Raw genomic sequence first — 13,746 nt, 5'->3', positions numbered from 1 at the left:
TTAAACTGTCCCAGGAGAAAAATAAAGATATATCTGTTCTTGGTAAAATTCAGTAAGTCATTTTGAGTTTTAATTTTATTTCTCATGTTTAAACAACAGAAATGTTCAGTTATTCAGCTTTAAATTGAGAACAGAAATGTTCAGTATTCAGCTTTAAATTGAGACCAAAAGTGGCATTGCAGTATTATGCAAAATAAATTTACAGTGATTGATGAAAGAGCACTTGTAAGCTTATAAGTAGTAAGGCAGAACTGATCATGTATCACCACACACTAGTCTTGAGCTTTAGGAATCTCAAATTGTTAGGATAACCAAGTAAATTTTCTCAACTACAGGTAGGATGTTCTGTTATTAGAAATTAATTGTAAGGAAAATTAACATGTAAAGTGGGTGTTAGACTTATTTTAGGTGTTCTCCAAGATTTTTGTATTCACTGGATTTGAGTTTGGTTATTTACAAGCTTGTAGAAATTTTATACAGAACTACATACTTTCAACAATAGTGGTTGTACACTATGTAAAATTCATGGAAACCTGCTTTGCAACATTAATCCTATATTAAAAGATGCTTTATATTTTTTATCTTGCTAGAAAGAGAGAAGCAGCATTAGAGCAGGAGATCTTAACCAAGGAAAAGCAAAGAGAGGATTCTAAGGTCAAGCAGAGAAGGATCAAACAAGAGCTTGAACAAAATGAACTAGAGTATTCGGCAAGTTCACTTAATGAAGTCAAACAGCAGTTGGCTCAAGTTGAAGAGGAAATTAAGAAGCAGGAAGGAAAACTGAATATCGAAACGGTAAAAAATGTGTGCTGTATGTTAATGTGTGCTCACTTAAAAAAGAAATAAAGATTAATTGTGAAGGATTGACTGGCTGGTATGTAAATCTCTTGGTAGTTTAAATCTATTAGAACTGTACTTTGGAGTTACTGTATATTGAAATTACAGTTTGGTCTTTTGCAACCCATTTTATATGGTTTTATGTTCATATGTTCATAATTAGAAATACAAGAGAGTAATATTTTTTTAGCATGGTAAATGTCCAAGAGGAAAGAAGAATGGCAATTTTAAGGGCTGGTTCAGCCTTTTCTCTTGCATTTATTTGGGGATTTAGTACATGTAGATAGTAAAGAGCTGAGTAAAAACTCTAAATATTTTTGTCATGTATAAGAGCGTTAACAATTTCTAAAGATGCACTTTGCTAGAATTCAAGTATAAGTTCTGTTTACAGTTTGCTTTAAGATGTAACCAGTGATCATTAAAGATAACATTAAACTACTTTTTTGTTTTTAAACTATATTATGATGCTGTGATTTTTTAAGCTAATGATTGTTAAGTAGTGAGCTAATGGCTTCTAATTAATTAGTGTCATACTCTGTTTACTGTAGGTTCGAGAAGAAATTGAAGGGATAAGAAGATTAAGGAGTGAAGTTGAGCACAGGTTAGAAGACAAGAAACGTATCGTTAACAAAATGAATCGTCAAGCACAAGCTCGTTCTAAACTTGATATTCACATGCAAGAGAAGGAGAGTTTAGAAAATAAAGTACAGTTTATGTAAGTGTAAGATATTGAAAAAAAATTTTTTACTACTTCCTAAAAAAAGGAGGTTATACTGAATCTGTTGATGGCTTATTTTTATTTTCTCTTTTTTTGTTTTATAATTTGCCATGTAGAATTAATGTTTTAGGTTTCATTCATTGTCTTCTTGTCATCACTGAGACCCTTTATCGTTGAAAAATATCTGTTTTGAGGCTTTTCCCTTCTCAGTGTTGTTAAATGCAGACTTGACCTTATTTAAAGGTAACGAGTTTGACACTTTTATGCCATATAGGGCAATTAGATTGTACTCAAATAGAGTCAGTCTGTTAGAGACAATATTAATCATTTTATGTTTTAGGAGGAGCAAACACTACTATATATAAATGCTCCACCCCTTTTTCCGTTATTTGGTCAAATTAACACATAACCTCATCCTGAGTTGTTATCTTACTGGAAATGATTATTCATTATGAAAATTTTAGTGGATGTACTCAGTCACCGAGATAAATAATAGCAATGGAAAGGACTCAACATCCAGAGGTTGGCTGTAGTCAGTGGGCTGTGGGGATCCCTTGTTATGAACTTGTTTGAGGCTAAGGGGAGTCATCTTTTTGCCAGTTTTTGTTCACCAGTGCAAGGTCCTCTAGTTTGGACAGGGACACCAAGCTGTTCCCTTGTGAGGTCTAGATTGCAATGCCTTTCCTACTCTTGTTAGGTTTCAGGAAATCATCAGTGTATTAGGTGATCAGGCAAGGCTGGTTTCCAATTTCTTTCAGTGGTGGACACAAGCAACCGAGAGATTAGTTTCATCACAATCCCACAAGCTACAGATGACTGTGTGGTATGGTTCAAGGTCTGGTGAGCTCAAGGTGGGATCTCATAGTAATGCCATTATCAGTGCTGGGAGAGAACTTACTATTCAATTCTGCCAACACCAGTGGTCAGGGTGTAAGTCATGATCCCACATTAAGGTTTTTTTTTTTTCCAGCACTGATACTTCTATAAGCAACATGGTTAGGTTTCTCTTGTCTCTCAAGCATGAGGCAACTTCTTGGTAGCAGCCTTTAAGGCTAAAGGGCCATGTTGGCTTTGTCTAAAGGCTTGTCTGAGGACAAAGACATCTAGATGTTTTTCAAGGTGTTAAAATGAGTTTCCCAGGTCTCTGCTACATGCTTTACCTTGGAATCTGTATGTGGCTCTCCAGGTCATTAATTTGTCGACCTTTTAACTGTTTAGAATAAGCTCTTTGTAAAGAAGTTTCTATGGAAACCTTACAGTAGCCTTAGACACAGCTAAAGAGTGAGAGAGCCACAATCTTAGTCAGAGAAGGTAGGCATTAATAACCTATGGAATGAATTCACTACTAATACAAACACTTGTTTTGTACAAAATATTTTGTTAATAAGTAGCCTTCAAAAGGTTGGCTGTTTTCCACTTTGCCCACCTCCTTTTTCAAATGTGGGAGTGAGCTACTGTATATAAAGGAAAGGTAAGGTTCATTTAAAAAATATAAATACTTAATTTAAGACTATTTTTTAAATACTTACCTCTCCATTATATAAATTGCCCTCCCTACCTCCCCACATTCAAAGTGGACAGAAGTGGACTGACCGGCTACAGTTGTTTGTACCTATTGGTCCCCTAGTGGAGGTTGGGGGAAATACAGTAGATAGATAGAAGACAGATATAGAAAACTGAATGTTCTCGTTTTTTTGTTAATATCTGCGAACTACCGCTGGCGCGGAAGTCAAAGCTATATAATGGAGAGGTCAGTATTTAAAAAATAAATAAATCTTTAATTAAGTAATATATTTCAAAAGGAAATTATACTTGTCCCCCTAAGCATATACGTAGTATATGAAACTCGTATTTGTAAGCTTCTTATAGTTATGAATTGTGAGTGCATGAGACATTATGGCTAATATATCTTCTCTTTCAGGAAACGCAGGCACAAAGATGAATTTGAGCATATGTTTGGTGAGATTCCAGAGGAAAATATCAAGAATAAATTAGATGCTTATCTTAATAGTTCTGTAAGTATTGTACATAGCAGCACTGTAAATTTATTGGATTATTGTATTAATTTTGTTGTATAGTAAGCTGTAACATGACTGGAGAATGTGGTTCAAAGTTATTACAACTTCAGCAGCCATAAATTTATGCCACTTAATTAATGGACGTATACTAGCATTAAATTGAATTTGTGAAATAAATATTCTTTGATATTTATGGGCTTTGATGATGATGTTGCTGAAGTCGTATGTGCACGATAAAAATGTCAGGGTATAATTTTTATGTAAGGGAACTGTGTATAATTTTGTTTATTGAATGTACAATACATTCTGGTTGGTTTTAGAAGTTTTGTTACAAACATTTTTTTGGATTCATGGTTCAAGCATAAATACAAAAATAAATGGCTTGTAATAAGAGTTTTCAGAAAGTATTCTCTCTGGCAAAATACAAGAAGCTTTAAGTACTTTTCTTGCCATGTTTACTGTGCATTTTATTCCTTTATTCTGAATTATACCAATGGCTGTGTCTAACTGTGACTATAGACTAGGCTTAGCCTACAACTTGGTTTCCAATTGTATCGTTATCCAAGTGGTATATATCAAAATTTACTCAGACTTTACTAGTTTGAGTCCAGGTACCATTTTGTCTTTCATTTGGTCCATTTTTCTTACATTACAGTATTTATAATGAATGCTAAATGTAGAATTGTTGTAGGCTACTTGAGTTCATGTGAACGTACAGAATCTCTATCTCATACACGCACACTCTTACGAAGGATGCTGGAAATTTAATCATATTAAAGATATTTTATGCATTTTTACAAATGAAAGGAAATGTACATTACAGTAGTAGAGTATGTATACTCACCATAGAGATGAATGCTGTTTGGGATGGCATTGAAGGGCACTGAGTGAGCAGCAGGTCACTTTAATGTAGAATTTTGTTAGTGTACACTTTCCTTCGTGTAAATGTAAACGTAATTGTTACAGAGGCAACAATCAGCAGAACTTCGTGAAGAAAAAGAGAACCTCAACCGAAAGAAAACTATGCTTGATACTCGTGTTGAGAATCATAAGAACATGATTAAGAAGAAAGAAGAGGAAGTTAGAGGTATGTTTTTTGGTACTAATTGCTCCCAAACTGTGTGATGGAAAATATTTTTGTCTTGTGTAACATACTCAAGTTGGTTTAAGTATTGCTTTTGAGCTAGTCAGTTATAAAATTTTCAGTTAACTGAAAATTTTTGTTTAAAAAATTTGAAATTATTTGTTGAATTATATGTGCTGCTCTTTTTATTATTTTATAATTATCTGATCACCAGTGGTGAGTTGTTGATGGTATTTTTAGTGAATGTAAATCTCTATTTTTGTTTGCTTTATATTGTGTATTCTGAGACCTTCAGTGTTTGTAGTGTTCACTAGTGACTTGATTGGTGGCATTAAAAGTAAGATAGTACAGCATGTAGATAATGCAGTTGATGTTAAGTTTTTCACTTTTCTGGTTGCAAACTGTGAGTCATGTTTTTAGTTTCATGGCGCTTGCCTGAAAGATTTATTCTTGAATGAGAGGTAAAAATTAGAGCTGGATAATTTTAAAGTAGTTTGGCCGTAAGTTGGAAGAAACCATCAAACATATGGAAAATAAAAGGCAAAGGAAAATGCAGCTAAGCCAAAGGGATGCTCTGAAAAATCTTAACTTCCACCTACTGTGTGCCATGCAAGGCGTGCTTAGTGGTACCTCCTATGAGACACTCAGTTTTTAACCTACTGTATATCCAGAGTAGGTTAATAATTGTCATGGTCAGAGTTGAATGATTTACAATTCTTGGAAATCAGGGCTGCTTTGATTTGCTGTTATACATCCACCTCAATATTCACAAAATAGTTAACACCATGTTATGATTTGTTATTTTGATCTCTTTGACAAAATCATGTATCTCTTAGACAAAATCACAGGAAATCGTTGAGATTTAGACTACCATATTAAGTTTCTTTTCTTGGCTTAGCATTGTTTATTATTTTTCCCAGAGGAAATTTTAAGCTGTTAAGTAATAATACACTTGCAGGGTGTTGTCATGATGTCATTTGGTTGTTTGTCCACTTGAGTTTAATACCTGTCCTATTAAAATGCAGTATTTGATTGATGGAGAGTAAACAAAAAAGATATTTTGTAACAACCTTACTGAATAAGCAAAGGTTATCTGTAATTAGTGTATATAAAATTTTGAATAATGGATTTTTTAAAAAATAGTAAGGTGATTAGAAGAAAACTATTTTATATGCATAAAAGTATAAATTTTGTCCTTTTCAGAGAAATTGTGAAATACCTTCTTTGATTTTAAGAAATTATCATGAATAGCATTGAGATAGTAGTGGATGTGGCATTGGTATATGTCTTTTGAGTTTAATTAAAATTGTATGTTTTTGAAGCCCAGCTAATTCAAAACAGCAGTCACATTAAACACTGAGGAAGACCACTTTTTTATGTAATAGTTTATAGATTTTCAGGATTTGTTTTTAGTTTGCTACTGTGATTCTTCTTGTTAGAAGAGTGTCTAATCTCAAATTTTATGTTACTGTACATCTTTTCATTGCCTAAAGTTAGTATCTAAATTCCTTAATATTCAAGATAATTTACAGGTATGTTTCATGATTCATGACTCTAGAACTGGTCTTGTTGAGTTAATGCAGAATATGTCTTCTGGTAATACATTTATTTATTTGATCAGATTATTCATATTATTTATTAGGTGTTGAAGAAAAGGTTACTGAAACTTGTCAAGGACAGGAATTAGAAAAAGCGCTAGAAAAATCAAAGGAACAAAAAGAACAGCTGACAGTAAGTAGATTCCATTGTTGTTTAATTATTATTATTATTATTGTTATTATTATTTTTGCTATAAAATAGTTTGATATATATCACAGATTGTCTTTATTGGTGATGATGCGATATTTCAAGTTGCATTTCTTATTCATGGTTGATGTTTGTCAGAGTTTTCCCCTGACAAGGTTTCTTGAAAAATAATTGCATTCTCAGAAGGAGCGAGGAGATTTATCAAGCTCAATCCAGGTGCTGAATAGGTTCATTGAAAGATTAAAAGAAGATGATTGTTGCCCTCTGTGCCATCGAGATTTTGGAACTAAGGAAGATGTTGAGATGCTCATTCAAGAGGTATGTGACTCATTGTCTTTGGAAAAGATTTGTAAAGATCTGTGTGATAGGAATTCTGCAGGATTTTCATTAATCTATTCCTCTCAGACTGTGTTCCATCTTTAATGTAATGTCCAATGTATTCTGCATCTTCCATGATCAGAGGAAGTAAACTTGTAAAAATTTACATAAATTTTAATTGAAACATTCACCAGTATTCCACTATCTTCACCAGCCATTCTTTTGCTCTATATCACATAAAAACACCAAAGGGTTGAATTGTATACCTTTTTTTTTTTCAATTCTGCTTGCATTTTTACATTTTTCGTTTATAACTTGCATATGTCCAAGTACGGAATTTTGATGTCAAAATTGGGCTTATATTGACTTTCGAGTATGCAGATTTATACTATTGATGAAACTTAAAATTCAGATAAACGCTCTACAGTGTTGTGAAAATTGTATGTCAGTGGAAGCATTTCAATACAGTAATCCCTCAACATATCAGAAATTTTTACTTATCAGTTACATAATTGTGGTGGGTTTTCCTTTTTTTAGACATACATTTTGTAGATAGATCTCATGGTTTGAATGATAATTGTAAAGTGAAGTTTAGTTTAGGTTAGAAGAAATGAAATTACTGTTAGCCTTGAATATCATGAATGTTCAAATGTAAGCTGTACTACTGGACCTGTGTTACCTATCAGATGGCCAGACCTCGAAAGCAGCTGCCAGGTTGATGGGTTGTCGCAGAAAAGAGCATCAGTAATATCTTCAGGTTTTATGACTTAATAATAATAGCACTGTTTAGCAGTTAATGCACACATCTCAGAAGTGCTAAATATTTCATTAATGAGGTATTGTTAAAGCTTTCAAAAAAGTTTTGGTAGTTTTTTGGGAATCGTCTTCATGAAAAGACAGTTAATGATTTTGGAAGGGTGAACTGGCCCTCAATAAAATTAAAAGCTCAAATGGTGTTAGATTTATTATACTGTACCTTATCAAGGTTCTCTGACCCTTTGGTTAAATTACTCCAGTGTGGGTAATGGCCCCTTGTTCCATTTCCTTGTTGAAGATTTAAATGATTTGTACTCGGATTGTCTTCTGTGCTACAATTCTAAATAGTAGTGGAAACAAATGTAAGTAAACCAAAGATGATAGACATTTTGCTTTCATAAACACATTGTAGAGTAAAACTTACAGTCAGACACTGTGTGTGATTGTCTAAAATGTATTCAACAACAAATATAAGGCTTTGGAAATGAGTAAATTTTTGAAATTTTGCCCAATATCCATTGTTTTTATGAACTGTTATAAAATTTTTAAGGAAATGTAATTAATAAACAAAATCAAAACTTTATCATTATTAAAGGCAAATCCTATGGCTGGTCCTGTGAGAGCTAAACGAATTAGCTCAGTGGTCTGGAAAAATGATAATAAAAGTAATAATTTCATCCTTATTGTACTTACTTGTAATAACACTTATTTGTAAGGCAATTTCTTTTAAAGGGATATAAGAATTTTACATGTTAAAAACATTATCATTTATGTTAGCAGGACAGTTAAGAAAAATGCTCAGTTATAATTATGGGTAATCCCTTCCAAAAGGCTGGAAATACTGGTTACAAATGGCTGAGTAAAGTAATTGGCCATTCTATCATTTTCAGCCTATTTCTGTTTTTGTAGGAAATAACAAAAATTTTTATTTAATTTGGAAATGGTTTCTTTTTGTACACACTAATAAGAGTATTGAGCTGAGAAGTTAAGTTCTTTTGTGCTCCATTAAATTTCTTCCAGGATTATAACACTCAGAAACCTCTTTTTAATCTCATTTCCAGTTAGAAGACAAGGTTAAAAGGGTTCCCCAGAAGCTGAGTGAAGCAAAGAAAAAGCTTGAAAAAGAAGAAAAAATGTATGAGAAAATGGTAGCCCTTAAGCCTCTCAAAGATCAGGCAAATGCAGCAAGAGTCATGTTAGACAAAATGAAGTAAGTAGATATTGTTCCTTATTTTTTCTTGTTTTGTTTACCTTCATGTGATGTCAACACATATTAAGATTTTTCTTATTTCCTGTCATGGTCTCAAACATTACAATATCATTTCACATGTTTTGCACTATTTTGGCTGTAGTAAAAACTGTAGCCTTCTTGAGATGTTTTATTAAACTTCTCCTGAACCTTTGGAATTTTTGTTTTACTTTTCATATTTTAGGAATCATTTACAAGGTTTTAAATAACCAGATCCCTGTATTGTGCATTTGTTCCCTGTTTTTATAATTTGCTATATACAAATGCTAATATGTATATCTTTCAGGGAAGAGATGGAAGCAGATCGTAAAGAAATAGAGACTTTGAAAAATGGCCTTGAATCAAATTCAGAGCTGTTACAAGTAACAAGTTGTGATGAAGAAACTGCATCATCAGTCCACAGTGATGTTGTTATGATGGACAACCACCTGAGGAAGATCAAACAGCTCAAAGAACAGATTGAAGACTTGAGAGCTTCACTGGGAGGTGGAGGTTAGATACTTTTTTTTTTTTTTTTTTTTAAGCCATATGGCTGCAGACTATGCATTTTGGTGTGTTACTAGATCTGTTATTCTAAAGTAAGTATAGATAAACTTTTATTGACACATATTGATAAGAAAGTTTATCAATTCTTGGGAAATCAAGTGATTTTGTGTTCAGGGGTCTTGATGATGTTTTCTGGGAGCCATATAAAATGTACAGGTGTAAAGTTCATTAACTTAGCTGCTATTAAATTCATAGGAAAAAAAGACTGGACAGGAAAATTAAAAAAATAATTTGTTCTCTGTATGGCACACATTCATCCCAAATGCATTTATCAGACATCCCTCTTTTAATTGTACTAATTACTACTTTTGACATTTGTGAGTAATTTGATTATGTACTGTACATCAGACTGTCTAACCACTGATTTCATTTTCTGTTTGGGATTGTAAATTTTTCCAAGGTCATTGTGGAAAATTGAGTTTGTAGGATTTTGAGATGATGTACAAGTTTTTAGTCTCATTATAATAATTTTGCTTTCAGAGGGAGATCTTACCATGGAAGAAGCAATGAAACAACAGAGTGATTTAGAAGAGGAAATTAAGAATTACCGGAGACAAGAGAGTGACTTGCAAGATAGACTTGAAGAATATAAGAGTGAGTTAGAAGCTCTTAAGGATCGCAAACTCAGACTGTCAACTAAAGAATTGGAGGTAAGGGATTTATCTGTTGTGTTATTATAGATGATTGATGGAGAGGAAGTACTTGATGATTAAAACAGTCAAGGAAGTCATGAATGCATGTAGACCTGGACTGTGGACCAGGTAGAGGGTTAAAGAATTCTTATGTGGCTCAACTCGACAGACAGCTACCAGGGGTCTACCCCCTGGATAAGTAACTAAATCTGCTAAGCACAAAGATTGACACGTAGCCTGTGTAATAGGTACACAGATCATTGTCAACCAAGTCAGCAGTTTCAACATGTTACCTTTTCTCAGCCCAATGTTTTCTTGCATTGCACTGACCACTTAAATGAAAAATGATGGAAAGAGTTGGCTCAGACTGGTGTGTTTGCTCATAGACATGCAAAAATGCTGCCTGATGACAAATTTTTCATATAAATCAAGGGCTAAGTAATTTGGAACTCCTTAACAGAAAATGAAAGAATAATTTTGTTTTTTAAAAATTACATTTGCATGGAAACTTCACATCCACAAACTGCAGATGTTATGATACGCATGGTGTCATTAAGAGTTAGCATCTTTTTATATATCCGGGTTTTATTATGTAGTTACTTTCCACTTCATGTCCTGTTAATTGAATATTACATTAAAGATATTCTCATGTATATTATACTTTTACAGATGAAAACGAAACTTCAAGAAACCGAAAGTTTGAAGGAGGAGCTGAAGAAACTTGAGAGTGAAAGAGTAACAATTGAGGAGGAGTTAGAGAAGGCTAAAGAAGATGTTGCTCCCTTCAAGTATCAGATAGAAAAAAAAATGGGAGAGAAGAAAAGGAAGACCACTGACAAAGAGAAATGGGTTGATAGTGAAAATGCAAAGGTAAGTTGGATTATTGTGAAGAGATATATATAAGTCATCATGAACATTTTCAGAGTTGGTTGTTTCTTCAACTGCCAGATTGGTATTATGTCTTTTGTGTTTTTATATTGTTAATGTCTTGCTTTTGCTATTAGACATGGTATTTTCCCAGGGCTAGACAAAGGTATTTGGTTGCCTGTCCCATCAACCTTTTCACTGATATTTTGGTTTAGGGTATGCTTGTTTGAGCATCTGTTATTGCAAAGCCATGAATCATAAAATAGCCTTTAATTATGCAGAACTCATCCAAGTACTTGATGCAAAGAATTTAAAAGAAAAATCTTGTACATGCCCAGCCAACTTCCATGGCTTTGCAGTAAAATTTTTCGTTCTCATTAGTACCTCTACCAAAAATGGACATGCTACCAAATACCCTAGAACTTATCGGCATTTGTAATAGGTTTTCTGATGGACTATAGATGGACTATAGACAGGATAACATTTTCAATGCATTTTCATAACTCTTCATCTTGTGTGTTATGTGAATATTATTATGTATGAGTTATATAATTGCCTTTTCCTCAGTAACTGATGTGTTGCTGAACTGTTAGTGTGAGCGGCTCTCTCTCTCTCTCTCTCTCTCTCTCTCTCTCTCTCTCTCTCTCTCTCTCTCTCTCTCTCTCTCTCTCTCTCTCTCTATATGGTGAAATTTCAGTATTGGAATAGCATTTTATATTGTTTTGTTTTTTGTGTTACACTTAATTCTTGTTTAGGGTTTTGTATTCTTTATGTAATGGGCTTTTAACACAATCATCTACTCTTTGCCTTGTTCTTTTTGTGATTCATTGTTTATTCCGTAACATTTAATTCCCATCTAACCCTACCACAATAATGGTCATCTTTGGTTTTTCATTCTTGAGTGCTTTATATTGAGTGAAGTGCATTCTTTTTGGCATTTATCATTCACTGTATAAAAATACCTCGATATACTTGTGTGGGCTGGGATAGTAATTTTCCTGCAGCACATTCATGTCATCCTTTATGGAACGGCCGTTACTTGTGGTTCACGAAAGGTTTAGGCTTGGGTAGTGTTTGCCTACAGGTGTTGTTCTGTTTCACCTGCTGGTAAGTTGGGTGTTTATGTGTATGTATGTGTGTGTGTGTGACATATTTTATATGAGCTTTTATTAATATATATGCAATTGATGTTTTGTTATGTAAGCTGTAAAAACATTTTTGTCTTAACTCAGAATTATGTTGATGCATTTAAAGAATGAAACAGCAGAAGATAACTTTTCTTGTCATGGTGTACATCAGAAGGAAGCTAATGCTGATTATAATAGTTGATCTGTAAGAGTTATTTTTTGTGAATGAAAATCAGTATTTCTTGTGTTTATGACCATTATGCATTCATTCATTTTGGCAGTTGCAAACTGTGCGCCAAGACCAAAAATTAGCAAAGGATCTTCAGTCCAGCATTCAGGAGTACATTCGTAGTGGTAAGGAAGAACTTCTCAAAGAGAGCAGGCAAAAGTTGACTCAGTTAGATGATACTTCAGTTTCACTGGATGCACGCAAGAAGATGCTAGAAGATGACCAGCGTCAGCTTGACAGGGAATTGAATAATCAGAAGGTAAGCTCAAGTTATGGTTTATGCACTGGGATATGTTTACACCTGGGAAGCTGTGGTTTACACACTGGGATATGTTTACACCTTGGAAAAAAATTCCTTTTTCCAAGAGGTTATATAATTTACTCCAAAATATATAGTAACCATAGTTTCAGTTTTAGATTAATTTGCATTTTTTTTTATCTTTATATGACTGACATATTGTGTTTTTTTGTAAAGCTTCTGTGGAATTATAAGCGATTAAGCTAAGATTTCAGTATGACTTGTTTACTTATATCCGTTAAAATCCTTGTAGAGTTAAGATATTCTTTAAAATCCTTGTAGAGTTAAGTTGAGAGGAATCTTGAGTTTTACTTAAATGTTTATCCTCAATGTTCATAATATTTTTGTTGACTTTGCCCCTGTTTATCTTTTTTTTGTTCTAAAGACAAATTTGTTGACTGAACGATAAATCTTAATATTGCATGGGTTTGTTCTCCTGCTTATACTGTATAGTATGTTATGTGCATATCCAAACTTCAACCAATAGTGAATCTCAAGCTTGGAAATTAATCTGGGCAATTTTGTGAGAAGCTTTGTTATTTAATATTCGCCCCAATTTATAATACAAATTATTGAGTATTAGCTTTAGTTTTTTATCTGGCATCAGTAACCTAGATGTTGTGACGCCAGTTTTAGTAACCATACATTAATCAATTTAGTATTTTTGTTAAAGAAATTATTTGTTGATATGTATATCTTTTATATTTTTGTGTTAGTGAAAGGACTTTCTGGTGTATATAACTCATGCATGGTTTTATGTTCACTGCAGACAAGAAAGCGTAATCTTGATGATGAAAAGAAAATTCGAGAAAAGGAAGAGGAAGCAAAGAAATTGCAAGAAGAAATAAACAGTATTAAATCATCCATAAGAGATAAGGATGAGACTGGTATCCGTGATGAGAAGAATCAGTTGAATGTTCAGTATGACGAAATGTACAGTGAGGTAAGGCAGGGAGATTAGTAGTTAAAGAAAATACTGTCTAGCTGTTGACTGAGTTGCAACTTCATTGTGAGTTTGCTTTTGAAATGAGATTTTTCCCTGTGGAGAGGTGCTCCGTATGATGGGCCTTGTGAAGGATATAAATATTTTTGAGGATTTAGATAAAATAGATGTTAAAACGATCTTGCAAGGAAATCACATTGGCAAAGGCTCTGATTAATTTATTTTAGGAGGATCTTTCTTTTTGATTATTCAACTTTTGCAAGAATTCACACTCTTCATTAATGAATTATTTGTAAAGTAGAGGTGAAATTTTGTTTATGAATGCTTTTGTTGAAAATTGTAAAGCATATATTAAGGGGTTATTAGAGTTGTATTTTA

General features: G+C 33.2%; 1 protein-coding gene across 2 annotated transcripts in view; it reads left to right on the top strand.

The window, feature by feature from the left end:
- Nucleotides 1-13,746, top strand: part of rad50 (DNA repair protein rad50) — a 35,221-nt gene that overhangs the window by 16,819 nt on the left and 4,656 nt on the right. For both annotated transcript variants that reach the window (XM_067093140.1, XM_067093141.1), the window contains exons 11-22: nt 591-795; nt 1,386-1,552; nt 3,477-3,570; nt 4,540-4,660; nt 6,300-6,388; nt 6,587-6,721; nt 8,539-8,687; nt 9,013-9,218; nt 9,753-9,922; nt 10,574-10,774; nt 12,180-12,386; nt 13,195-13,368. In XM_067093140.1, the coding sequence (XP_066949241.1) occupies nt 591-795; nt 1,386-1,552; nt 3,477-3,570; nt 4,540-4,660; nt 6,300-6,388; nt 6,587-6,721; nt 8,539-8,687; nt 9,013-9,218; nt 9,753-9,922; nt 10,574-10,774; nt 12,180-12,386; nt 13,195-13,368 (1,918 nt within the window). The remainder of the gene's footprint in view (nt 1-590; nt 796-1,385; nt 1,553-3,476; nt 3,571-4,539; nt 4,661-6,299; nt 6,389-6,586; nt 6,722-8,538; nt 8,688-9,012; nt 9,219-9,752; nt 9,923-10,573; nt 10,775-12,179; nt 12,387-13,194; nt 13,369-13,746) is intronic.

Source organism: Macrobrachium rosenbergii, chromosome 49, assembly GCF_040412425.1.
Source record: "Macrobrachium rosenbergii isolate ZJJX-2024 chromosome 49, ASM4041242v1, whole genome shotgun sequence".
NCBI classification, from domain to species: domain Eukaryota; kingdom Metazoa; phylum Arthropoda; class Malacostraca; order Decapoda; family Palaemonidae; genus Macrobrachium; species Macrobrachium rosenbergii.
The sequence above is the reverse complement of the archived record's forward strand: the minus strand, read 5'-3'. Positions and strand labels throughout refer to the sequence as shown.